The sequence below is a fragment of the Alosa sapidissima genome, chromosome 2 (genome assembly GCF_018492685.1).
Source record: "Alosa sapidissima isolate fAloSap1 chromosome 2, fAloSap1.pri, whole genome shotgun sequence".
Classification (NCBI taxonomy): Eukaryota; Metazoa; Chordata; class Actinopteri; order Clupeiformes; family Clupeidae; genus Alosa; species Alosa sapidissima.
The window spans coordinates 3,937,366-3,964,745 of NC_055958.1; the positions used below are offsets into that span (position 1 = coordinate 3,937,366).

Below are 27,380 nucleotides of genomic sequence, written 5' to 3' on the forward strand. Positions count from 1 at the left end.
TGATAGTGTGTATGTGAGGTTATGATATTGTGTGTGTATGCCCAAGTATGAATTATGTGGCACCTCATAAACAGTTACATTTAGTGAATGATAATGTGCACATAATATTTTCTTTTATTATCTTTATACAGTTTGCACTGAGACATCATACTGAGTGCAGAGGTCTCTACAATATTTCTCTTTGAGAAATTGCTTGTTGATACAATCCTACATGCAGAGATATTATTATACATTGTATTAGTTTGAAATAGAACAGTGTGTGAGAAAAAAAGTATTTTTGCACACTTTCGAGGGTAATTTGTCATCCTTACAGTAGTGGTCTCTCCATGGCCTGGACATGCTAATTATTCATGAGCTGTCATAATTGCACCAGAGCATGCAGTTTCACTGGCTGCATATTTAACCACAAATAGGGTTGTTGTCAGTGCTCTCATGTCTGTCAAGCCAATAGAAAGGAGTTGTCAGTGCACAAAATGGCAGTGAGGTTTTCAATCAAAAGTTGTCTGATTTATTTGTATAGGTATAATATTTCCGTTGTTAATGTGGTGTGTATTTTAGATATACCTTATTTGTTGAGTATTTTGACACAGAAAAATAAATAGAAAATGTTTATTGGGTTAGAATAAGCTGATTCACAGATACCAAAAAGTTCAATGTAAAGATAACAAAAAGTTCAGAGTAAAGGTAACAAAAAGTTCAGAGTAAAGGCTTGGATTAAAGTCGTAGAGCCCTTATAGTTGTTCTGAAATGGAAAGTCGAATGTAATATATCATCGTCTGTAATAAGGATGGGTGGTGGGGTTCAGTACCACAAAAGGTTCCATACATGAAGGTGTGACCCTCAGAGGTTTTACTCTAAAGACCTCCTCCTGTCTCTGTAGCGGCAGTACAGTGAGTTCTCTGCTAAGCTGTGTGCCACACTGGGCTGATGGTGAGATGTGACCAACCCAGAAGAAAAGCCATCACTCGACATATCAGGCGTCATATGTGAACTTGGCATTTTCCTTCTTTTCTTTCTGAAGTGATGGTATGCCATAAAACCAAACAGGTAGAGAGTGAGGCCAAAGAAGAGAATCCAGCGTCCGATGCTCCACACACCCCAAACCAAATCTGGAGGTTTGTAGGTTGTACTGAAGAGAGAGAGAAAAAAAAACTATAACGCCTGTAAACCCCCAGTTGTTGATTCAGAGAGACAAAATAATACATTCAAAATATAATTAACAATTCATTAATAATTGAAAATATAGAAATGTTGTTCATTACCTTTCTGTTGTTCTTGACAAATTTATCGGACTGCTTAGTGTTTGTGTTTGTTCATTCGTCGTAGATGGTAAACATAATGTCGTTGACAGCACAGAACTTGTGGTTACCTTGACTTGTGGAGGTATTGGGGTTGTTTTTGAAGTCTTTGGAGACTGATATGGTGTACCTTAATATGAGAAAAATCAAAGGATGATCATAACCATTACTGCATCAATATAACTGTACACATCAGCACTAGAGGAGTAAACAAAACCTATACCTATACTGCATTCTCTTAAAAAATGTGGGTTTATAATGGTTGTCTGACTATTCTTTGGCCGTGATTGCACACCATCACACAATAACATCATCTTGTCAGTCACTTGGTTCCAATGTTTATTCCCATTGCCCCCCCATAACAGTGTGGGTGGACACACAATCTAAGATGAAAAGATCAACTAGTAATAATTAATAACACTTTTTTGTGCCAATCTGACACAAATTCTGGCAGAGACAGAAGATACAGTATGATTGTACAAGCAATAGGGAAAAAAAAAACATATTAAGTTGGACTGATGACACATATTGCAACATGGTGAAACTTTTCTGGTTTAAATCTGATGGCGTCATTTGTATTACAAAAAGCACACATACCTGCAATTATTGTTACCAGCACACCAACTTTGACATGCTTGCTGACCCTTTCAATTGCACACCAGTACCATCCACCGTCTTCCATTTTGACATTCTTCATAGTGATGTTGAATGTCCTGCTGTGTTGGTCATCTGATATCTGTATTTTCTCCTTCTTGTTCTTAGCCTCATTTGTTTTGACCAAGACAGTGCAGTGATTCCAGTAGTAGCCCTTGCACCAGTACTTCACATAGGCAAGGTAGAATGTATGGTAATGGCATGAGATAACAGCACTACCACCCTCAACCACACATATTTCTTGCGGAGCAGAAAGTGGCGCTGTGAAAACACCTATACGACAGACATGGTGACGACAAACACGACATTGTTCAAAATTAAACAAAGTATCGATATCAAGATGAATTGATTTTTAAAAATAGATATATTGTCTCTGTAGACTCCCTTACCCTTTAGAATTAGAATCAGAATAAATGGTATGGGATGTGCCATGAAGAGTTGATAGTCGCTGACTGTTTACAAAGAGAGAGCTAAATAAAGGTTGAGTGGAAATGAGGTAAGAAAAGGAAATGAGCCTTGACAGAGCCCACCGTTGTCGCACTGTGGACTTCCTGTGACATTTGTCATATACACTGTAGGTATGGCAGGGCAGGAGTCACAGTGAAACTTACTTTTTTAAATTGCAGCTCACTAACCACTACAGTAGGCTACTTCATTTCACTGAAAGTGTGATACACAGAGAGAGGGGAGAGACAGAGAGAGAGAGAGAGAGAGAGAGAGAGAGGGAGGGATGGAGGGAGGGAGAGAGAAAAATTGGCACAGGTTATTTTCTTGAGAGCTTCTATTCTCCGCACTGTGTCATTTGAATGCTCCCCCTCAGAACACAGCTGGGACGCCTCAGCAGCTGCGGCCCTGTCTCTGCAGCCTCGCCAGATGTTGCTCCTCTGCAGTGTCCCACATGATACCGCTGCCTCCCTCTCTGCCCATCGCACTAATTTCATATAAAAGTAAGCAATCCGCATGATAATGTCGCACATATGTGAAACCATCTTAATGGGCTATTATTTAATGCATCAAATCCAAGGGGAAGTGTAGCGAAATTTAACGAGAGGCTCATTAGATGATGCTTTCTTTAATCAAGCTATATCTTTCACATGGCTTGATAAGAAACTGCTCGCTTTCTCAAGGACAGTTAACTAACCTTGGTCTGTGCAGCAAAACTGCTAAGGTTGGATGGTTTACTGATGGAAGTCTTTACTAACTTGTTGGCTCATCTGCCATGCTTGCGTTTTCAGTATACACACTGTTGTAACCTCTAGTGTGTAGACAAGTCACAGTCTAGCACCAGACTCAAACTGACAAATTCAGGCGTGAGGGTTCAGCAAGAAGGCTAAAACCCATGGGTGCTATAGTGTCTGCCGGGTTAGTGGAGGAGAGAAATGTACTCACAGCACAACACGTGTACCTGCTGGCTACACTTGCTCACTTCTTCACATCAAACAGAAACATGTTGGTCTCTTTTTTTCTGGTTTCACTGTGGTGAACATTTTGTCTGAAGCAGCAAGACAAAATCTTCTATGTAGATAGACAGCACAACTGGCAGCATATGCATATCCAGTGTGTTACACAGCATATGCATATCCAGTGTGTTACAAGTTGGGGACATTGGTATGCTCTCTGTTATGACCACACATATACTTCTTTACCTCATAATCCTGATGCAGCACTTCAGAAGATGGTTAAAGCGATGGTTCGGAGTAATTTTACCCTAGGGTCCTTTGCACCATGACCCCGGGCCAAACACCCTGCCAGAACCTGTTTTCCCTTGGTCAAACGCTGGTCGAGTAGCGCTGTCAGAAACTAATGACTTTCTGCAGGCGCTTATGGAACCTATAGAATATCTCATAAATTACCCCACTAATAATGCCCTGAATGGTACGAAGCTTCTACAGTAGTACAACTATGTTCTTTACTCATAAAACGGGGCATTGAAAAGTTTGTAAGTACACCAGGAGTTTATTTAAATAACACTTGCCTGATGGATTCTACTCTCTGCTACTATCTACCGCTGCGTCGACGTTACTTCTGTGATTTAGGAAAAGCCCGTAAAAGTCCTGGCAAGAAGCATGCATAAGGATGTAGATCCAGGAATGCACTAATATTTTGTTCGTAGTACCAGTTTGCAACAATTATTAGTTAACACTAAGTTGTAAACACTTCGGAAAAAAAAATACTGGATATACCAGTTGGCTTCCTGCCAGGACTTTTACGGGCTTTTCCCAAATCACTGAAGTAACGTTGACTCAGCGGTAGATAGCAGCAGCGTAGAAGCTATCAGGCAAGTGTTATTTAAATAAACTCCTGGTGTACTTACAAACTTTCCAATGCCTCATTTTATGAGTAAAGAGTACTCTAGTACTACTAGAAAGTTTCGTACCATTCTGGGAATTATTAGTGGGGTAATTTACGAGATACTATAAGTTGGTTCCATAGCGCCTGCAGAAAGTCATTAGTTTCTGACAGCGCTACTCGACCAGGGTTTGACCAAGGGAAAACAGGTTCTGGGAGGGTGTTTTGCTCGGGGTCATGGTGCAAAGGACCCTAGAGTGAAATTACTCCAAACCATCGCTTTAAGGTGGTTGTACCAACATGTTCTCTTGGGCTGAATATGACTTGAAACAGCTAGCCATTTGCACCAATATAATAATCAGTTTGTATATTTACACCCTTTCTGTGTTTTTTAACTGCTTGCTATTCTGTCGATTGTTTACTAAGAAGATAAACCAACGAAAACTGTTATACGATCCATCTGTACAACATTTTTATGCATTTCAACTTTATGCATCGCTTACAGTTGTCTTGTAAATGTTACTGCCCTGTAATTCTTTTAATGAGAGCAAACCAGAGCCAGATCCCATACAATTTGGAGTATAAATGATCAGTTGAGTTTTAGTAGGCTAATGACATGAAATCTTTCTAAGACTATAAAAGTACTGTATAGTAGAAGCTAAATACTGGTTATCATGTCACATGATATCCAAAGTAATAGCTTATGAAACATACCCATGTAAAAAAAGACAAAGAGACAATAACAGTGATACTGAATAAGCACATTCACCAATTTCTGCTGATACACACTTCAGTGATACACAGTGAAAAGTTCTTTTTTTCAAGGTGAACTCCTATCAAAAACCATATGCCAAGGTCCATCTGTGAACAAAACAGTGTGTTCTACATTTTGTTTGGTGGCAATGCCATAGTCATGAGAGAACTCTTGATTATTCTGGGGCGTAGGTCACGGATGGAACAATAGCACCATCTTCTGGTTGAAAAGAATGGTACACTTGCGCCGTGATTTCAATGGTTTATGAATATCATTTTTTCCCTTTTTCAGACATTGTATCACATTTGCTTACATTTTTTGAGGCCCCAGACAATTCCATGCAATATACCCAAAGAAAGGAAGAAACAAAGAAACAAAAAACATGCAAGAAATGTTGCCTGTGTTTTTGGAATTGCTCCATAGAGCTTTTCTACACTTGCCCTCTGCAGTGTACAATGTCTTTATACAGAGACGGCTAATCTGTGATCTTTACAGATATTGCATTAAAGGTGCACAGCGATTATCTGGTCAAATATTATTCATGGCAACAATTATATTACAGATGATAACTGCACCAACACTCAAGTTAAGTTTATATTACAGATGAAAACTGCAGTTTATATTACAGATGATAACTGCAAGTTTTTCAAAGAGTGTAAATGTGAATGTAAAATGTAAATCAGGTTTCTCGGCCAAGTAAACTTGCACAAGGAATTTGGTCTCTGCATTTATCCCATCCGTGAATTCATGAACACAGCAGCGCTCAAGGGGACTTCTGCCGTTCCCACTGGTCGGGGATCGAACCGGCAACCCTTCGGTTACAAGCCCGGAGCCCTAACCAGTAGGCCTAACCAGTATTTTTCATTCTGAAAAATAACTTCTTTTTAGCCTTCTATATTTTGATTTGTTAGGCATGAGGCAGTCATTACTTAACACTGGTCAAATTAATACTGCTACTATATTGACCGCTGGTAATCAGAGTCACTATAAAAATGTTGCTTATTTTTATCAACTGCTTTGGATAAAAGCATCAAATAAAAAAAGCAGGCAAATAAATGAATGCAATGTATGTTTGACTTCCATGTCATTTCAGCAAAGCCTGTCACCATCACCTTTCTGGCGGCACCTAGGCCTACGGGAGGTGTTACAGCCATTAATTAAGTTTAAGCCTCGATTATGTGTTTGGGTCTATATTGTTAATTTATTGAACCTGATAGGAATTTTGTTGTGAGTATGGCCTTGGCATCATAGATATTAGAAAGCTAGATACCGCATTGGGCTCCCGAATGTACGTAAATAGCGCTGCCATATTGGTGGGGGCAATTGTCTATGGGGGAGTGACAGCAACACCTGCTGCAATCAGAGACACCTGTTTGATTTCCAGTCAGAGTCACGTGTTTCTCCATTGGCCTCCAGTTATTGTTGCCCCCACCAATATGGCATTGTATTTGTACATGACGTTTAATTACAAAGTGTTTCATTCATCCCGGTTCTCCCTAACAAAAACACTGTTCCTCGAAGGTAGACAGGACAGAGCAGGCTGTACTTCCTGAGGAGGCTGCGGTCCTTCAATGTGTGCAGTAAGCTCCTCAGGATGTTCTACCAGTCTGTTGTTGCCAGCGTCCTCTTCAAAGTCAAAGTCAAAGTCAAAGTCAGCTTTATTGTCAATTTCTTCACATGTTCCAGACATACAAATGCAGACATCCAGACATCTTCTATGCAGTAGTATGTTGGGGAGGAAGCACAAGGATGCGGGGCGAATTGACAGGCTGGTAAGGAAAGCTGGCTCTGTAGTAGGAGCTGAACTGGAGTGCATTACTTCACTATCTGACAAAAGGACCCTGAACAAACTGATCAACATCTTGGACAATGAGTGTCACCCACTCCACAGCACTATTGTTAGGCAGAAGAGCCTGATCAGCTGGAGACTTTGCTCACTGCCTTGCACAACAGACAGACTGAGAAAGTCATTTGTCCCCAGGGCCATTGAACTGTTCAATGCTTCACTTAAGGGAAGAGGAGAGATAGACTTCTCTGCATAGTCTGTCTGCCTCTTCATCCCCTCCATGTTTGGATACTGTCTGTCCACTAGCCACTTTTAACACTGTCTTTCTGCCTCATTGTTTGCGTGCTATATTAGCACATTAGCACATATGCATAACCCCTCCCTCCATGCCACAGCCGAACTGTGGCCACACTTATACCTTTTCTTAAAATAGTTAAATATATAGATATATAGACTTTACTTTACTTTATTTCTGCATTGTTGCACTGCTGCACTTACTCATTTGCACTATCACCATGACACTCATTCACACAGAGCACCTTACCTTACCTTACTATGCACAGAGAATCACAGGCTCAGTCCCTGCCTCAGTCATTGCAAGCGCCTCTGATTGATATCACCACTATGTGGATACTATTTTTTAGTATTGATTTAGATAAAGTGTTAGTTAGTATAATTTGTATTTTAGTATATTTAGCATATTCTTTATCTTCTACTGTCCTTATTGCTTAGTTGTGTTTTTATATTATATACTTTAATTACTCTTTCTGCTGTTAATGTGTTTGTGTTTGTGATGTCTGTATGCTGCTGCTGAGACCTTGAATTTCCCCTGGGGATCAATAAAGTATCTATCTATCTATCTATTTAGATTTCGCCATAGCGTCTGTTGTAGAAGTAGCCTGACGTAGCCATAATCAATATAGTCAGAATATGAGTCTGATACTGCTCATTGGGACATATTATGGGCCGTGTTTCAACCGATACAGGGGGGGAATGCCTCTGCACTCAATTGGATAGACCTAACCGATCAGAGCAACGAAATAGCTGACCGTGAGGTGTGGGAAGAACACACAAACCATCCTTCTTCTCCACAAAATCCTTAACATTGTTTTCTGGTCTTTTGTAAAAGTTATTGTGCCATCAATATCTCCTACAACACTACAACACATTAGCGAAATCTAAGAGATACGTAGTAGGGTATAGGCTATTAGGAAAAAACTGATACTGAAAATACTGATATCCCCTCCGTTTTAAAAAATAATTCTGTTGAACACTGATATGCTACAAACATGTTATAAACAGCTGGGAAAAACTGTCGCAAATCCCTCGAACAGGTGGTCAATCAGAGATTTCAAACGAACAAGGGAACAACATGTCACAATGCAACACGCTGTTTTCCCTTGATGAAAGTGAAACCATGAGTTTTCCCACATCTCGACCGTGGCCAAAGTTTTCAGAAATAATCATTTTCAGTGATAAAATCTCATTAAATAATATACATTTTCCATATGGGGTCTTAAAAGCCATGTCTCCTTCTAGCCGCGTTTTTGTTTCAAACATAGGCCTAATCTAAGCGTGCACAGATGGCGTGATAGACAAGGCGCTGTTGCTCACCTGTCCATCAATGTAAAGCCCGATTTGATTGGTCCGCCAGATCTAGGGCGAGCATAGTTGCTCCACAACAAAGCAATGCCAGACCGAACTTACCTCAAATGTTGTGGGTGGGACTAAGTTCAGCTGGCACCCAGGCTATTGTAGAAGATATTGACAGTGCAATAATTTTAAAAAACGACTAGAACACAGTGTTGAGGCAATTGTGGAGAAGAAGGATGGTTTGGGTGTTCTTCCTACAGGATTCTTCCCCTGTAGCCTATATCTGTTGAAACACGTCCCATAATCACATCCCAATGGAGCAAGATCAGACTCATATTCTGACTAGAATTTGAGTATGATGATGTCAGGTTAGCCTTGGCATGCAAAACTAGGAGGAGGTTCAACATCCATATTCTTAATTATTGAGAACAGTGTATAGCTAATTATTCTATGGGCCTTGTCATATCAACAATTTTGTTATAGGGAAACTACTCTGCTTTGATTGCTGCTGGTCTTCCTTCTGTCTCCTCTGTCTAATCGACTTCTTCATCCATTTCTTAACGTTGACACTTCATTGCACTTCGCCATCAACACACATTATCTCAGTATCTTATCTGCACAGAACCTGGTTTCGTCCCCCTCAGCTGTCTTAAGGAACTAACAATTTTGTTTTGTTTTATTTATCTATTTTATTTGTTTTAGTTATTTATTGAGGGCTCCAGAGTTTCTGTATATGTTTTTAAGACATATTGCATTTTAGCCATTTACATTTTGTACTGTTTTGTGTGTATGTTTTGTATGGACTGTGTATGTAGTACTGTCTGTACTGTCTTAATGTTCTGTCTCTCTGTAGGCCTACTGCATGAGCCTAAGCACTAAACCAAATTCCAGGCGATGTTCCATCGTACTGGCTATAAAGCATTGACTTGACTTGACTTGACTTGACTTGACTTTATCCCTTGATTTCACGAATTTCATGCCGTTCATTTGAACTGTGCATAAAAGCTGCGTCTTTCTTTGTATCCTTGGGGTGGTGCTATTGGTCAGAAGAAATGTATGATTTTGAAAGAAAGTGTATTATTCGCACTTTTAAAATTGCAAAAAGTCTAGTTAGTTTAGCCGACATCAGGAAAAATATGTTATAGCCTATAGCTGAAATAGGCCTAACTGCATGTTCTGTGTGTCTCCTAGGTTTATAGCGTAGGCCTATGCTGAATATTAAATAGCCTCTACATTTTCTAGCCTCTTTGTTTAGGACCTAAAAACACATAGGCTAGTGTTTTCACAAACATTTCACAGAAAATAGGAAAAAGGAAATAAGCTAATTCATAGAAATGTAACTTTTTGTTTGCTCCTCCCAGTCAGTGACATCAGCATGCTCTGGGCTTCTCTTCTCTTGAGGGACTTCGGTAGGTGGCTGGCAACTGGCGGAGCATCATAAAGTATCGCGGGGTGGTAAAAGGATAGAAGACAGAAGCCTGAACATGTATAGCCTATATCCAACGGTGTTACTTTTTTTTACCTAGGTAAGTTCAGTAGTTGCACTTCTAAAGTCTTTCCATATGTGGGTGTAAACAGTATGCTATTCGAAACAGTTAGGCTAATATGTGCGTCTTTTAGAAGTAGGCTACCGTGGGAAATTGCCGACCAGACTTTATCTGAGACCTACAGTCTACGGAATCATTTCTATTTTGTTTAAACCTATGTGCCGACGATATGGATGGAAAACGCTTGATCAACCATGCCATATTCTAAGATCAGAAAATAGCCTAGAGTTGCCGAAACATTAGAGCCATTTGCAATGACCGAACTATGAGGCTGTTTAAGGCAATGGAGTGAAAGTTTGTTTCGCCGAACATAATTCATATGGTTATAAGTGGTGAATGGATGGTAGAAATGATATCTCGGATGTTGAGAGAGCGTCCTCACCACCAAGCACTTTCTTTGGACCGTGCTCAAAAGCGTGACGTTCGTTGCCATGGCATCAAACATTCCACTTTTATCCGCACAGTTGATGCGCGTTCTCGGAGTGAAAAGGATATGTCCCTTACAAGATATAAAGTTGTAGCCTACCTTGTTTTTTCTTAGGGTATAATACCTGGTATTGTAAATCCAGTTACAAGTTTACCCGAGACAGAGTTTGCAGTTTTTTTGAAAGGAAGACTCCACAGTAGCCTACACACTGCTGTGAGCAGCTTGGTCTCGGGGCCTTAAGTGAATTAGCCTATACATGGATTTCTATGGAACGTCATGAAAACATGGGTGCGCAACCAAGAGGCAGAAAGCACCATAAAACAGCATAGAGCAATGCAAAAGAGCAAAAGAATAAAATGAGTTTTTGTGCTGAAAACTGCACCAATTCGAAATCACGATGGTTAGAGAATGTTAAATATGTTCAATATCCCTAACGGATTGCATGTCTTCGCCAAAAATGACAAAATACGGTGTTATATCATTCAAATGAACGTCAAACTTTGAAATATAGTCTGAAATGAGATGTTATTATCATTGAGACAACAGGGCTATACAAAAAAATCCGATTGTAGCTTACAGCAGCCGACTATTTAGGTTAAGTTTATAACGTTGTGGACGGCCACCAAGCGTCTTCTGCCTCACGGCTGCGCGCGCATCTAGTTTTGTTGGTAAACGGGAAACCCGTGTATATGCGTAAAGTAGCCAAGGCTAGCCTGCGGTTGGCCTATTCTACTGTTTTTTAATAGAGATATTTTACTATTGTTTCTTAACTCCTAGATATTCATTCATAAAGCAACGCTGAAGTACCTCCGAGATATTAATTCATAAACTAACACTGAACTACTCGCAGACTGCCAGAGGCCTTAATCTGCTATAAAGACCAAGGAAAATCCCTTGTCTCAAAAATGTCTCTTCTTTGTCTGATGAGAAATAAGCCCGCTCTTACTGAGATCTCACCTGTTATAAGTTATAAGAATAAATTAAGAAAAACAGTAGGCTATGTTGAGATCTGAAGTTGAATTTAAATTGAGACAAAAGGAGGGAAGCCCCTTTGGAAAAACAGGTGAGATCTCATTTATCATTTAGCTTATGAGAGCATATTCAGGCTTTTACATTTGATAAAGGCCCCTGCTACATTAAACTGTTTCTGAATCCTTTAGGAAGGACAGCAAACGCAGTTTGTGATATAGGCTAGCTTAACTTGTGTATGACTAATGCTAAAATGTGTTAAGTTCTTCAATTTGAAGTATAACAGTTAGCCTATTGACTGCGATAATGAAACTATGCTCATGGTTAAGTATTCTAGAGCTCATTGTGTAAATGAGGCGGCATGTGATTCAAGATTAGCTGGTCTTATGGTTTTAGCATAGTGAGATAGCTTGCATGAGCTGATGAAGACCTATTTTTTCTCTCTCTCTCTCTCTCTCTCTGTCTCTCTCTTTGTGTGTGTGTGTGTGAGAGAGAGAGAGAGAGAGAGATAGGGGAACATTGTATGTTACAGCTACATAATTTTTGGCCATTGCCATAATCACTTTACATATCGCCACTTGTGAACGTTTTACATTAAAGTGACAATACAAAGTTACAACAATGCATAGAACTTGTTTGTTTTGCTTATCTTCTTGTTTAGTTTGGCTATGTTTGTGCTAAATATTCTCAGTGGTAAAGTAGTTGGGCTTTTATCCCATCCTCTAGTGTAATGCTTCATTTGTCCCCTAAGGCTGTATCCTTAGAAACTGTCTTGGATGCCCTTCTAGCCTGGAAGGGAGAGTGCTGCAGAAGAGAGAGAAGCGTCAAAGATTTAGACACACTTAAGATTTAGACACACTTAAGAGTTAGACACACTTAAGATTTAGACACACTTAAGAGTTAGACACACTTAAGATTTAGACACACTTAAGATTTAGACACACTTAAGATTTAGATACACTTAAGAGTTAGACACACTTAAGAGTTAGACACACTTAAGAGTTAGATACACTTAAGATTTAGACACACTTAAGATTTAGATACACTTAAGAGTTAGACACACTTAAGAGTTAGACACACTTAAGATTTAGATACACTTAAGAGTTAGACACACTTAAGAGTTAGACACACTTAAGATTTAGACACACTTAAGAGTTAGACACACTTAAGAGTTAGATACACTTAAGATTTAGACACACTTAAGAGTTAGACACACTTAAGATTTAGACACACTTAAGATTTAGATACTCTTAAGATTTATTGATTGCTAGACTTAATAGCTTCAGTGTGAAATACTGTAACCAGGGTTATAGACAGTTATAACAATGGGTAAGAGGGAGTAACTTAATATATAAACTTTTACCCAACATTGCCCTGGCTTCACACATTGCCCTGGCAATAGTTTCACTTGGTATAATTTGTTATGGAGTAGGCTACGTGTTCAAGTACAGTAACTGTAGAGAACATCCTATGGCCTTATGTTTTTAGTAAAAGCAGTGTGGTGGATGCTAGAGGCATTTTAGCAGTATAAGTTTCAAACCAGCCCTGACACGGCAGCCTGTTTATTAGTTTGTTTTCCGTGCATCATACTTGGCATCAGTTCAGTGTTTATTTCATAACAAAGAAAATGACAAAATAATTAGGCTAGTGAATGAATGGCCTGAAGACATGATTTTTCTATTATCTTTTTTTTATTATCACATTGGAGTCTCTTGTGGATTTTTGAGCATTCATGAAAAAGCAGCAAAAGATACTCATTATGTGTAGCTTGTTTCATGCACTGTTATAACACTAATGGGTACTTGTCAGCAGAAAACCTTTTTAAGCTGTAATAATTTGTTGTCATACTTTGGACCACTTGGGATAACAGTCTTAGCCACATCATGTAAATAGTATTTAACATATCACTTAGGCTCTGTGAAAACACATGGTTTTATCTATCTCATCTCATCTCTATCAAGTATGGAAAGGTCATGTGATCTCATGTTGTTTAAATTTCCTTTACTCTCTCAAAGCAGTATATATTTTAAGACATAGTAATTGTTCCTTTCTGTTTATTGCTGATTGCAACACTACACGTTACATAACAACCAGGCAATAATGGCACGACCTTAAACTTCCCACCATGGTTCACACTTTTGGCAGATATACTCCTTGTGTCTTCATGCTCTTTGTTCTTCTTGTTTCTCTTCAGACAACACGGCCGGCTGTTAACACTTGACATGTGCCACTGGCAATAAGAAAGACCTGCCTGAAATATCTGGGATTAACAAAGAACTGAACATGGCCGCCCATAGAATCAGAACCACCAACAACATAGCCCTACCCCGCTGCAAGTCAGAGGGCACTCTCATAGACCTGAGTGAGGGAGTGACTGAGGCCACTCTAACAGATGTCAAAGGTACATCCCCGCACTGACATCAAGTTTTACTACATGTATGAATACAATTACTAACTACTTATATGCATTTAATGACAGAAGTGTATAATGTTAATAATATATCATCACTGTTTTTGGTTTTGGTTCATAATCCTAACTAAATGTTGTTCACTATGTTTTTTTGTTTTTATTATTATGATTTTAGTGCTTTCTCCAAGTGCATTGAGGCTTGATACAACTGCATCATTGGGTACTGCAAGGGAAGTTGTTGCCATCAAGGACTACTGCCCATCCAGCTTCACCACTTTGAAGTTTTCAAAGGGAGAACGCCTGTTTGTGCTGGATACATCAGGAGGAGAGTGGTGGTACGCCCATAACAACACAGAGATGGGCTACATCCCAGCAGCGTATGTTCAACCTGTCAATCATCGGGACTCCTCGTTCAGTGACAGTGGGATGATTGACAGCGTAGGCGACTGCAGTGAAGATGGGGCCAAGGAGCTGGATCTCCTTGGAGAATGGACAGGAGTGGTCCTGAAGCCTGTAGAACTCCAAAACGGAAACCCCTTTGCTGCCAGGACCTCAACTAACCCTTTTCTTAATGGATGTGTCCAAGAGTATGTGGATCAGAACAGCAACAGGAGCTCAGTTGACTTGCTTCTCTTTGACACCCTCACTCCTTCAGTCACCAATTCCACCAGCAGTAACATCAACGTCAATGGTTTTGATAGCTCCATGTTTGATACAAACACCAGCACAGATATGGCGTTTGATAAAGACAACCCATTTTTTAGGAGCAAACGCTCATACAGTTTGTCAGAGCTGTCCACCTTGAGGGCCCAAAGAGATGCCCCTCAGGGGTACACAGGATTCTTTGGTGGTTTAAAAGCTCCAGCACCAGAGCAGTTTCAAAGCAGGGAGGACTTTCGGACAGCTTGGCTGAACCACAGGAAACTCGCGAGGTCATGCCATGATTTGGACTCCCTGGGACAGAGTCCAGGATGGGGACAAACACAGCCCATAGAGACAAATATTGTTTGCAAGCTTGATAGTTCAGGAGGGGCTGTTCAACTGCCAGACACCAGCATCAGTATTCATGTCCCAGAGGGTCATGTTGCCATGGGCGACGCCCAGCAAATCTCCATGAAGGCTCTCCTTGACCCACCACTCGAGCTAAACAATGACCGATGCACCACAGTGAGCCCAGTGGTTGAGGTCAAGTTGAGTAACATGGAAACAAAGACGGCAATCACTTTGGAAATGAAGGTGTCTGTCGTGGTGAAGATGGACAGTAGACAAATAGCCAAAGTGATTTGCGTGCGAAGTGATTGCAAAGAGGGTCCTTACACTCCTGTGCCTGAGGTGTATATGTATGGCGACACGGTCCAGGTATGCCTTGATAACCTTGAGCCCTGCATGTACGTGTCGGTTGTAGCACAAGCCCAGTCGGTTTCTCCATTTACATCAGTGTGGGAGCATGTTGTAAAGAAGGTAACCCTTGGCGTTTACGGGCCCAAGCACATCCACCCGTCCTTCAAGACAGTGGTAGGCATCTTTGGCCATGACTGTGCCCCCAACACCTTGATGGTCAGTGAAGTTGGCAAACAAGCACAGTCGACGCCGCCAGTTGCTCTCCAGCTGTGGGGGAAGCACCAGTTTGTGTTAGCGAAGCCGCAAGACCTACAAGTGGGCGTGTACTCCAACATGGCCAACTATGAGGTCAAGGCCATGGGGCAGGAGAGAACCGTGAGGGGCTTCCAGGTCAAGCTAGGAAAAGTGAGTCGGCTGATCTACATGATTGCCACACGGACGACCGGAGATATATCAGACTTTACTCTGAGGGTCCAGGTCAAAGACTGCCAGGACTGTATCCTTGCACAGTTTTGCGTTCAGACACCCCAGCCGCCACCCAAAATAGGGCCAAAAACCTCAGTGCAGAGGCGTTTCTTGAAGAAGAAGGAGGCGAACAAAATTGTGCTGTCACCACTTGCCGTCACCACAAAATACCCTGTGTTTCAGGAGCGAAAAGTCACAAATTTAAAATTTGGCAAATTAATCAAGACAGTGATCCGACAGACCAAGAACCCCTATCTGTTGGAGTACAAGAAAGGAGATATAGTAGCTCTTCTGAGCGAAGAGCGAATTAAACTCAAGGGACAGCTTTGGACCAAGGAGTGGTACGTTGGTTACTGTCACGGAAAGACAGGCCTGGTTCATACCAAAAACGTGCTTGTGGTGGGGAAAGTGAAGCCAATTTACTTCAGCGGGCCCGACCTGACAACTACCATTCTCCTGGAACAGAGCCTGAAGCCCTGCAAGTTCCTCACTTACATCTATGCGTCAGTAAGGACAATATTGATGGAGAACGTAGGCAGCTGGAGGGCATTCGCTGACGCCTTGGGGTATGTGAACCTGCCACTGACACATTTCTGTCGGACAGAGCCGGACAGCGAGCCTGAGAAGGTGGCTTCTGTGCTGGAGAGACTGAAGGAGGACTGCAACAACTCTGAGGGCAAGGACAGGAAGTCCTTCCAGAAAGAGCTCATGACTGTGAGTACTTGTTTGCATACACTGAGTCAATATATTCAGTCAAATACTTCATGTTTTTCAAGTTGACAGACAAAATACATGTGACAAAGATCATATCAGTACTGATGATAAATCATAGAGTAGGATAAGAATGATTCTTATAGTCCTCCCCACAACACAAAAGATATAAGTTTGAGTGTGCAGTTTCAGTTCCTGTGAAAATCATTGTCTCATTTGTGAGCGAATGTTCATATTTTACCACTTCTTGTCATAATCATAGCCTTTGGGTCATGTTGCCATTTGCTTGAAGGTGTGGTGCACCTGGTTAATTAGGTTTCTAAAGCTCAAAGGGATTTTTTAATGTCAAGCAGACCTTGTGGGGGAAAACAAAACTGAAATTAGCTAGAAGCTTGGTGCTGGAGGAGGTGGAGGATGGCTTTCCATTTGCTACTGAACTACAAGGGCCAGGTGACTTGCATCATACAATATGAGATCATCTTACCATATTGTAACATGAAAAAAGATCCAAATTTAGGGTATCAAGAAATAATGGTCAGATTGCAGGACATACTGGCAGATTTATCAAGAGGCACCTTTCAATGGAAGAACTATACTGTACATCATACCGGTGAGAAAGCATTGTGAAACCTCAACCATCCACTGATTATGACATGCTGTATCATGTCTTGCTCTCCAAGTTAACTTGCACCACAGTGGTATTGTGTAACTGACACTTAGGTTTGAAATAGTTCCCTACACAACTATAATTGACTTAAAATTACAATAGGTTGCATCCTACAATGAACTGGCATCATTTTTTGTGAAGAGTCATACAGGTAACACTCAAAACTTCTTGTTTGCATTGTTCCCTATGAATCCTCCCCAGCAACAAGGTCTATGTGGGTTTCAGAGTGTTTATCATTATGGAGCAAACAGCTGTCTTGAGAGACTTTGAAGAAGTCTGTCCAGTGTCTACTTATTTTCACTTGTGTGTTCTCTGGTTGACTGTAATCCACAGCAGTACACCATGCATTTTCTAAGACATGCTGCTGTTGCTGACTTCACTGTTGCTGACAATAAAGTGTTTTATGTGGAGTTGTGAGCTGCTGGTAAAGATTTTGGACCAATGACAAATTGCTGTATTTAAGCAATGTTCCCACCAGCCTCGCCCCCATAAATGTATCTAAAATTACCGTCTTGTTGAACAGAATCAGCCACTCACGCCTCAGTGACTTTATAGACTGAACCATGCAGAATGCATCTAGGTTTGTATAATTAATGATGTGTCACAATGCTGGCAGCATTGAGTAGAGTGTGCACTGTACAGATGTGTTTGGCATCAGCACCCCTTACCACAGCTGTGCTGGAACACCTGCATTTAGCAGTGAATACTCCTCTCTCTCCCCCGCTGAGCCATTCATCTTTGAATTGTGCCTTGTTAGCACATTATGGGAAAAGATGAGTTTGATATTTGAAGACTATTTTTGTACTAGGTGGATGCACATTTGCACATTGCTTGTCATGTCCATGCACAATCTGTAAGATGTAAAAGAGGATCAAATATAGTACACCCAGGTAGTTCATGTGCTCATGTGTTTTCATTTGCAATCATCTAGTAATTTAATCAATCATTTTCTATCTTCCTAGTTCTTCTCCTGTCAATACTACACATAGACGTCTATCCCTCTTTTTCACAGCTGTGACAGTCTCTCCATTGATATTGTTGGATAATGGTGAAGATTAACTGACGAACTGAGTTTTTAGGCTTCAGTCTCAGCTGATATAATCAGCTACTGTAGAATCTCTAGTGCTTCTGTAGCTTTGTTCCAGTCTGACAGTTCTGTTTAATATTCTGGTTGGTGAGGGGCCTGCAAGTGTATTTTTAGAAAAATAGGAAATAGCAAAAGGAAATCAAAAGGAATTTTGTGCACAGATGAAAGTGACCTGACAGAACTCCTGCACAGAGATTAAGCTGCATCTCTGTCCTCGAGGGGTAATTGTAAGTGTGGATGTCTGTCTTGCTTAGAGTTTTATTTTCTGATTGTCCCAGAAAAATACCATCTTTTATGGAAGAATTGGTTTAAGGATCCATGTGTAGTAAGTGTAAATATTTTCTTTCTTATGACTATTTAACCACTTTTCTTTTTTTATTGACATTCTGTGATGTTTAAAATACAAATGTATTTCATTAGGCTTCAAACATTAGGGTTTTTCATAGTTGTACAGACAATGCCAAGCAAGTGTGGCACTAAAAACAAATAGGAGGCTTTGTATAAGACATCGTCTTCAGTACATATCGTCCTCATCAGCTTCGCCTCTGATAGGGACTGGGGCAGTAGCTGAGATGAAAGCACTTGGCTTTTTTTTCTCTCACCTACGCTGCAGACTTCCTGCAAGCATTCTGCTCCCTTTTCCCTGTGTCAACAAGACAGGAAGGGAACAGCCGTGACTCCACAGGAACCTGCAACAGGATGTTTCTCATGGCAAGAGCTGCGTGTCCTCAGCCAGAGAAGCTCAGAACAAACTTTTGGATTAATGTTGATCGTCTGGCTGAGTGTGACTTTAGAAACTTTAAGATGGGAGGTTACCCTTTTTCTAAGTGTGTGCTTTGGAATATATGTGCTTTATATACTGTGCCTTGGTTCCCCAAAGTGTAAACTACACATAACTTCCAAGATAAACAGTATTTTCAGCCTTGTTTTTCAGTGTTTCAGGCATTTCAGTGTCATCAAATAGCATAATAGATTTATGTTCATTTCTTGGTCAACCCTGTGCGTGCTGAAAGGCCTGCATGCATGCTTGCTGCACTCTCAGCTGTTCAGTGGCCATGCCAGTTTACTCTTAACAGTGCATTGTCTTGCCCACCTGCAGGGTCAGTTATATCACACGTGTCGGAGCGGAGTCTTACCAGCCTGAGCCTCTCCCCCCCTGGTGCCTCTCAGATTAAACCCTTCCGTAATTCCTTACATCATAAAGGCATTTAAACACATTTATTCTGTACAGAAAGCCGCCTCGTGCCTTGGCTCTTGATTGGCTCTCACTTGATGGAAGTTTAACATCAAAGCAGGTTGTTTTGAGCTGTAGCAGTTCCCAGGCTTTTTCCCACCAGAAATTCCACTTCACTGAATCAGCGGCTAGCACTGCTCACATGCACACACACACACACACACACACACACACACACACACACACACACACACACACACACACACACACACACACAAACTCAGCATTTTGGTTTCACACTTAGCCTAGTTGGAAGCACTCAGTAAATATTTGCACACTAAGCATTAAATGCAATATTGACCAAGGTCCTTCTTTTTTATAGAATTCAAATATTTCATGCCAGTCTTACTCATGTGCTGTAATGATCATGATACAGGCAACAGCTCTTGGTAGTGTGACTCTTACATTCTTCTGAATTCTACAAACTTCTTATACATCAGCATTTCCTAGGCCATGTGCTCCTGGACAATAATAAAGCTACAAACTAGTTTAGGTAGAGTGCTTGGCAGGGCTAGATCATCTCAATTGGTCTATCTGTGAAGATTCCATGAAGAGATGAGAATGAGGGCCTCACGCTGGTTTCATATGAGACGACAGCAAGTAAAGACGGTAAATGACTGCGTATGTAAATGCGTTGCACTATGGACTCCACAAAGGAAACTGAAGTTTCTGTCATACCTGGGGTTGTATTGTTCTTCAAAAAAACAAAAATAGCCTACATACCATGAGGCACGTTCACATGCACGTGAAAATAGCACTAAAACCATACTATTTCAAGTCCTGCTGTGTCTTTGGGTCACTAACCAGAGATTTGCAATCATCCTCAGCGTCAGGACATGTCTTTTGTGAAGAATCATGGCTCTACAGATGTTTCCTGCTTCATTGTTAGTCTGTAAACACAAGTGCCATATAAGGACCAGGAGGCGCCTGCCGACCTCCCTTAACTGACTCAGAACACGGACTCCAAATTCAAACTTGCCCGAAGGGGCAGAGCAATCAGTATGGTATTTTATTCTAAATTGAGATTTGCTGCTCTGTCCTATCATTACTGAGATGGCCAGTGATGTTCTTTTTGCTAAGATTGATGTTGTATTGGCAGAAACTTGGCAAATTGTTTTAATTTATAGCTCTCCTATTTCCTTATCTCTAGAGAGAGATGTTGATTTATCAGCAGCAGTCATTATGTCTCCATAATACAGTCAGAGTATTTGTGCCATGTCAGAGATGAACCAGTGAAGCTGGCGTGGTGTGTTGAAAGTATTGAGAACCTAACTTGAACCTAATTGGAAATGGCAGGAGGAAGAGTGCGAGGGGAGTGGAATGCTTGTTGAGGCAAGATCACTTTCTGAGCCTCTGAAGCAGTAGAGCTCACTCTAAACATGACATTTTCAAAACATGGTTGCTGCTCCACATCCCTGTCTCATTGATTTGGTCTGTTATGTTCAACGGAAATTGACAGATAGTTTTGAGCATGTCTTAAAGTATGATTTGGTTGTAGCTTTGTGAACTTCCTGCAGAGGAAACAGGTGCACATTAAAGGCAAAAATCCTTGTGTTTGTAGAAGGAATAGTCTTTTTTTACACGCTCTCGCTCACACAGAGTTTATTGTCAACAGAATTGTGGGATGTTGATTTGTTTAAATTAACTTACTTCAGATGAGTCAGAAAAAAACAGTTGTAAACACAGGATGTAATGAAATCCTCCTGACCAGCCCTCTGAAAACACATTCAAGGACAAATATGAACACAGAAAGGAAGAGAAAGGGGAGAGAGAGATATTCTTTAACACTCCAGTGTGCCAGAGAGAGAGTGCTGAAGAAACCCCTGAGCAGCTCCCTGCTGGTGCCAGTGTTCGAGGCTCACATGTTTAGATAACCTGGACCCCTGCTATCTCATTCTCCTGTCTGAAATGGAAGCCGTCCCTCAGTGCAAGTGTGAGTGAGCGAGACAAAGTCAGAGGCCATGTTACACAGCCGCCACTACTGCCTACGACCCCCCCCCCCCCCACGGATTTCCTGTCATTCCTTGCATTCCTGCTTCCAGAACCAGAATTGGAGCTTCCAGAGATTAGTAGGGTGTGCCTGATAATGTGTGTCATGGTGCTGGCCGTCTCTATCTATCAGGCTGGCCTGAACCTGACAATGGAGTCAGTATAGGAATCGAAATCATTTACAGTGCATCTTGTCGTGGAATGTGTATTCTTCTCCGTATGTGTGTCTGTGTGTGTGTTTTGTTTGGTTGGTTAGTTATTTGCAAGGATTCAGTGGAGGCGTTAGAATTTGTGGTTATTTGTGCCATGACTGCTTTTCCTCAGTAACTGTTGAACATGTATTTGCCTGTTGGAAAGAATGGCAGTGTGTGTGTGTATGTGAGACAGGGAGAACCCTGCAGCATGTCTGTGCTTGTACAGCTGGTGTCCTTCAGGATTTAGTCTTGCGAGAACAGAACATGTGTCATATGTGTGATAATAAGTGGATGTTTAACAAGGTATGTTAGGCTGTTCATTATGTCCCTTCTCTCATGGGCACTACTTCACTCTGTCAGGGCAGGAGAGAAGGAAGCGTCGACTTTTAGGGAGGAGAACCACCATTCATGCCACAAAGCCAACAGGATGAACCCCCCCACCCACCCCAGCACACACACAATCACACACTAACACACACACACACACACACACACACACACACACACACACACACACACAGACTGGCCTCCTTCACTTCATTTAAAAAGCGAAGTTGTTACCTCCAGTGCCCCCAGCTTGCCATGCCTCATAATAGCACGTGGTTTCCTGGGCCTCGGCCTATCTGTGTGTTCATCAAGCCGCCCAGCATGCCAGCAGCTGCACAGGCCTGGATTGATTGCTGGGCTGTCTGGGAGCAGTGCTGAAAAACGCATCCAGCACTAAAACCCGACCCCACAGATAAGACAGGAGTTTAAACATGTGCGCCCATGTACACACACACACACACACTCTCCTCCGCTGCAGCTTCTACGTTTCTACTTCCTGGCGTGTCGCAACAAAACAATTCATCACACAGAGGAGAGCACAAACATAATGTATGCACTTACAAGAATGAATAAGGTGTGTGTGCCAAAGGCCATTTACAAGTAGTATAGACACAAAGGGAATTTCACAAATTGAATACAGCGGTTTAAATGGCTTCGTCATGATGACGCTACGGTTTTGCTTTGAGAATGAGAGGACACTGAGTCACTGATAATAGATATATAATGCAGTAATGCCAACTGAATAGCGGGAAGGGTGGGTTAGAACGACACAAGGCTAGGACTCTCACTGTGGAAGATGAGTGGGTGGCTCCAATAAAAACAAACTTGTGAGGGAAGTGACTACTGTAGAAGTCCCCTTGATATTCTCAAGGGCTCCTCTGGCTGTGAGAAGAGGCATGTACCACTCTGGTAGCATGAAGAGGTGGACCCAGGGACCCAGAGTCCCTATTTCTGTGTCAGGATGTCAGGTGATAACAACACGCTGGCAGCCTCCTGGTGTGAGTCAGAGGCCAGGCTGATTTATACACGCTGCAGTTGAGTCTTGAGAGTGAGGATGAAGCCGTGTGGCAGATGTATTACATTCAACAGTGGTTCATTTCATCCAATTAGATTTGCAAAAAAGATGCAGCCGTGCATCTGTCCATGCTTGTGAGCTTAGCTGTGGAAATGAAATTAGTTGCCAGGGTCATGATCTTGTTATTTATTATCTGATGAGAACGAGGAGTAGAGTTTTAGGAATGGTATTTTGTCAAGCCACAAAATCTAAGCAGCTGTCGCTCACAACATTTTCTTCCATAGGCTCTCCTGAGGATGGACTGTCAGGGCTTGGTGGCACGTCTGGTCATGGACTTTGTGCTGCTGACCACAGCTGTGGAGATCGCCGGCCGCTGGAGAGAGCTGGCCGACAAACTGGCCAAAATGTCCCGGCTGCAGATGGACGCCTATGAGGCTCCGCATCGGGACAGGAACGGAGTGGTGGACAGCGAGGTGAGACAACTGTCCAGCTGTGGAACTGGCTTGGGTAGATTTGATTTTGTTGCCATATGCCATTGGCAGTGGCTAGTGGATAAAGCCTAATACAAACAATAGTGAAGTTGTAGATTCGTGCTTTAGATAAGTGGAGGTGAGACCGCAGAAATGGAACTAATCAGATTATAAGCATAAGTATACTCTTTTGATCCCGTGAGGGAAATTTGGTCTCTGCATTTATCCCAATCCATAAATTAGTGAAAGACACTCAGCACACATTGAACACACAGTGAGGTGAAGCACACACTAATCCCGGCGCAGTGAGCTGCCTGCTACAACAGCGGCGCTCGGGGAGCAGTGAGGAGTTAGGTGCTTTGCTCAAGGGCACTTCAGCCGTTCCTACTGGTTGGGGTTCAAACCGGCAACCCTCCAGTTACAAGTCCGAATCGCTAACCAGTAGGCCACGGCTGCCCTCTATATATGTCAACACAAAGCACACATGTTAACACATACACTTATAAAACCCTTATGTATAAAAGGCAATTATAAGTATAACTTTTAGGGACTAATGTTGTTTACATTCAGTACAAATGTTATTATAGATTACAATTTCAGCTTTGCCATAATGTCCTTGAGTCTAGATAAATGAGAAAAAATCAATAGCCTGCAGTCTTTGAGAAAAAATCAATAGCCTGCAGTTGTTGATCTCACTCTCTGTGTCTCTGTGGAACCAGGCCATGTGGAAGCCTGCCTATGACTTCCTGCTGACGTGGGCGGCTCAGATTGGGGACAGCTACCGTGACGTGCTGCAGGAGCTTCACCTGGGCCTGGACAGGATGAAGAACCCCATCACCCGCCGCTGGAAGCATCTGACAGGCACGCTCATCCTTGTCCACTGTCTGGACCTGCTGCGCAGCTCGGCCTTCTCCTCGGCGCACCAGGATGACTGTGCTATTTGACTTTGCTGAGAGTCCCCCGACTGTGCTATATGAGAGCCCTGACTGTGCTATATGAGTGCTATATGAGTGCCCTGACTGTGCTATATGAGTGCTATATGAGTGCCCTGACTGTGCTATATGAGTGCTATATGAGTGCCCTGACTGTGCTATATGAGTGCCCTGACTGTGCTATATGAGTGCCCTGACTGCGCTATATGAGTGCCCTGACTGTGCTATATGAGTGCCCTGACTGTGCTATATGAGTCCCCTGGCTTGACACCCGGCCCTCCTCGCTACAAACTGCACTTTCACAGACCTCATCCTCCAGCCCCACCCCCCTGCTTTAGACTGGTCCCATCTCTGCATTTACAGTAGATCATACTCAGCTTATACTCAACATTTTATACCCAATGTTCAGTCCTTCGCAGGGCTCCACAATAATGACAGTACTGTTCATGTTCAGAAAATCGTGCTTATTTGCACCTATTCTTCTTTGTTCGTCTTTGAAGAGGGGTTTGTCCACTCGTCTCGTCGACTTACTTTCATAACAGCTGATCTTGGTTTTCAAAGACCCCTGTAACTGCTGCAGAGAAGTCTGTCCAAGTAGCCATGGTGTAGGCAAAGGAGGAATTCAGACTATTGAGTATGCACGATCACTTGTTCTGATCTGATATAGAGATTGCACAGATGTGGTTAACTAAGCTCTTTGTCCTGACTGCTGGGCTAGCATTCAAACTATGAAAGGCTACTTCTTACAACAGGCTGTTACCAAATCTGCAGTATTCAAATATTTGTATTGTTTCTTTCTGACACAGGATATATTTTTTTGAATATAGCACAAAATACTTTTTGAACCACTTTGACACTTTTTTGATGTTAACTAAATACACTGTAAAAGAGAAAAATACAAAAAAACATGATATCATCATTTATATATCAAATATTTATCAAGTATATATGGCAGCCAAACATATGTGTTTTATGTATGTAAAAGTTTACGGTTTATGTGTTTCAAGTTAATCTGTTACAGAGAACCTTTCCTTCCTGGTCTCTTCTACCAAAACCCAATTAATTTAGGTAAACTGTTTTCTTGCCTGACAGTTTTGTACATTTGTATCAAACATTGATGATCAAGATGTTTTTTAAAGATGAAATGCTTTAAATGTGTATGTCAAAACACTGTAATTTTAAAGGCCAAGGATGTCTGGAAAAAAACATGTTTATGCATTTCTTGTGCTGGATTCAGTGCTGTGTACTGTAAGCTTATTTAGGACATTTATTTGTTGCATGTTTATTGAACTACATACCATCATTTGGAATAAAATATTAGCCTTTACACTGTAGTTTTCTATTCATTAAATTCCTTCATTGTGATTCATTGTGAGTATAATGTGTATTGTCAATGCACTTCTTCTGAACTGAGTGAAATATAGGCAAACATTTTGTATCTTACCAACCAGACCTATCTTGTATCTTACCAACCAGATCTGGATAGAACTGGAAATTGCTATGCACATCACAGTAAAATGGCATTACTGTAATGTAGATTGAAAACTCAGCAGTCTGAAAGGTTAAGATACTTTTTAAAAGCCCGGGTCTTTTATTGAAAATTTTGAGTGCAGGTGTATTTTGAAAGGAAGGCCATACCAGTGTGCAATATACAGTAATTATTACAGAACCGATTTATACCTGGATGATACTTCAATAAAGTATAGTTTCTCTTCCTTTAGTATACAATTCATAATTTATCTCATAATTACGAGATAACCTGATTATTTACGAGATAACCTGATTATTTTTTTTGTGATGTGAGTGCAATGCGCCGCCGTAGAGAAAGGTCCATATTATAAATAAAAGATCCTTTCTCCCCATGCATCATTTCTCCCCATGCATCCTTTCTCTAATGCAACTGCTTTCCTCATCTTCTCTCTTCAGCTCCTGGTCTGTCTTCCTCTTCCATGTTCACTCCTCTCTCCTTGATTCTTTTATGAGTTGGTGTGCCATCCTGCTGGGAACAGTGCATGGCATTCACCCACTAAAAGGGCTCGGTGCGTGTTCAGAAGCGAGACAGGAATTACTCATGGGATACCCCCTCATAGTAGAGTATTCCCAGTCTTGGCCTCAGAACTGAAGTTTGGAACCGAAGTTTTGGCTATCCCATTGGATTTGATCACTTTCCTCTCCAGACACCTCGCAGTGACTCTGCTCTGTCAGGCTGCTCTACTATTTTACTCAGTCTTGCATTAAATATGAACTGCCCCAGCATGCAGAGAATGAGGGCAGAGCTTGGGAAAATACTACAGCCCTTACTGTACATGAAGGAGAGAAGGAGGAGGATGTTCCCTTAATACATATACTACAGCCCTTACTGTACATGAAGGAGAGAAGGAGGAGGATGTTCCCTTAATACATATACTACAGCCCTTACTGTACATGAAGGAGAGAAGGAGGAGGATGTTCCCTTAATACATATACTACAGCCCTTACTGTACATGAAGGAGAGAAGGAGGAGGATGTCCCCTTAATACATATACTACAGCCCTTACTGTACATGAAGGAGAGAAGGAGGAGGATGTTCCCTTAATACATATACTACAGCCCTTACTGTACATGAAGGAGAGAAGGAGGAGGATGTTCCCTTAATACATATACTACAGCCCTTACTGTACATGAAGGAGAGAAGGAGGAGGATGTTCCCTTAATACATATACTACAGCCCTTACTGTACATGAAGGAGAGAAGGAGGAGGATGTTCCCTTAATACATATACTACAGCCCTTACTGTACATGAAGGAGAGAAGGAGGAGGATGTTCCCTTAATACATATACTACAGCCCTTACTGTACATGAAGGAGAGAAGGAGGAGGATGTTCCCTTAATACATATACTACAGCCCTTACTGTACATGAAGGAGAGAAGGAGGATGATGTTCCCTTAATACATATACATTGAGGGATTGAACTTCAAAAGATTTCCATCTATTCCCTATTCACTGAAATATCCAAGGCCTCATGAAGCTCCTGACAACATGGAAATGACAGGCGATTCAATCTTGCTCTGAGTGCAAGAGGTTGAAACAGGGGCAGGGGAAAGGTATTGCTTAAGGTTCCTCACCCACCATGTTAGCCTCAGGGGTATGAACGACCTTTCAGATCACTGAAACACTTTCAGATTATCCTCAAGGTTATATATATGAAAATCCAATTTGTCAATTTGTCTTCTCCAAAATC

General features: G+C 41.5%; 2 protein-coding genes across 2 annotated transcripts; one reads left to right on the forward strand and one right to left on the reverse strand.

Moving 5' to 3' along the window:
• Nucleotides 1-633: 633 nt before the first annotated feature.
• LOC121694258 (CMRF35-like molecule 5) lies at nucleotides 634-2,427 on the reverse strand. Its single transcript, XM_042074310.1, has 4 exons — nucleotides 2,342-2,427; nucleotides 1,896-2,225; nucleotides 1,263-1,428; nucleotides 634-1,129 (listed from the first exon to the last, which is right to left on the reverse strand). Exons 1-4 carry the CDS (start codon nucleotides 2,382-2,384, stop codon nucleotides 850-852), a joined length of 819 nt encoding a protein of 272 aa, XP_041930244.1. The 5' UTR covers nucleotides 2,385-2,427; the 3' UTR covers nucleotides 634-849.
• A 7,351-nt stretch (nucleotides 2,428-9,778) lies between these two features.
• Nucleotides 9,779-25,486, forward strand: LOC121693788 (SH3 domain-binding protein 4-like). The gene is made up of 5 exons (XM_042073471.1): nucleotides 9,779-9,900; nucleotides 13,512-13,718; nucleotides 13,903-16,247; nucleotides 23,042-23,230; nucleotides 23,947-25,486. The coding sequence occupies exons 2-5, from the start codon at nucleotides 13,601-13,603 to the stop codon at nucleotides 24,169-24,171; spliced, it is 2,877 nt and encodes a 958-aa protein (XP_041929405.1). The 5' UTR covers nucleotides 9,779-9,900; nucleotides 13,512-13,600; the 3' UTR covers nucleotides 24,172-25,486.
• Nucleotides 25,487-27,380: the final 1,894 nt, after the last annotated feature.

Excerpts from the sequence above, each read along its gene's own strand:
- LOC121694258 (XM_042074310.1), bottom strand. The coding sequence starts at position 2,384 with ATGGCACATCCCATACCATTTATTCTGATTCTAATTCTAAAGG. Across the intron at positions 1,429-1,895 it reads GCTGGTAACAATAATTGCAG|GTACACCATATCAGTCTCCA; the intron begins GTATGTGTGCTT and ends TCTCATATTAAG. Across the intron at positions 1,130-1,262 it reads TTGTCAAGAACAACAGAAAG|TACAACCTACAAACCTCCAG; the intron begins GTAATGAACAAC and ends CTCTCTCTTCAG.
- LOC121693788 (XM_042073471.1), top strand. The coding sequence starts at position 13,601 with ATGGCCGCCCATAGAATCAGAACCACCAACAACATAGCCCTACCCCGC. Across the intron at positions 16,248-23,041 it reads TCCAGAAAGAGCTCATGACT|GCTCTCCTGAGGATGGACTG; the intron begins GTGAGTACTTGT and ends TTTCTTCCATAG. Across the intron at positions 23,231-23,946 it reads ACGGAGTGGTGGACAGCGAG|GCCATGTGGAAGCCTGCCTA; the intron begins GTGAGACAACTG and ends CTGTGGAACCAG.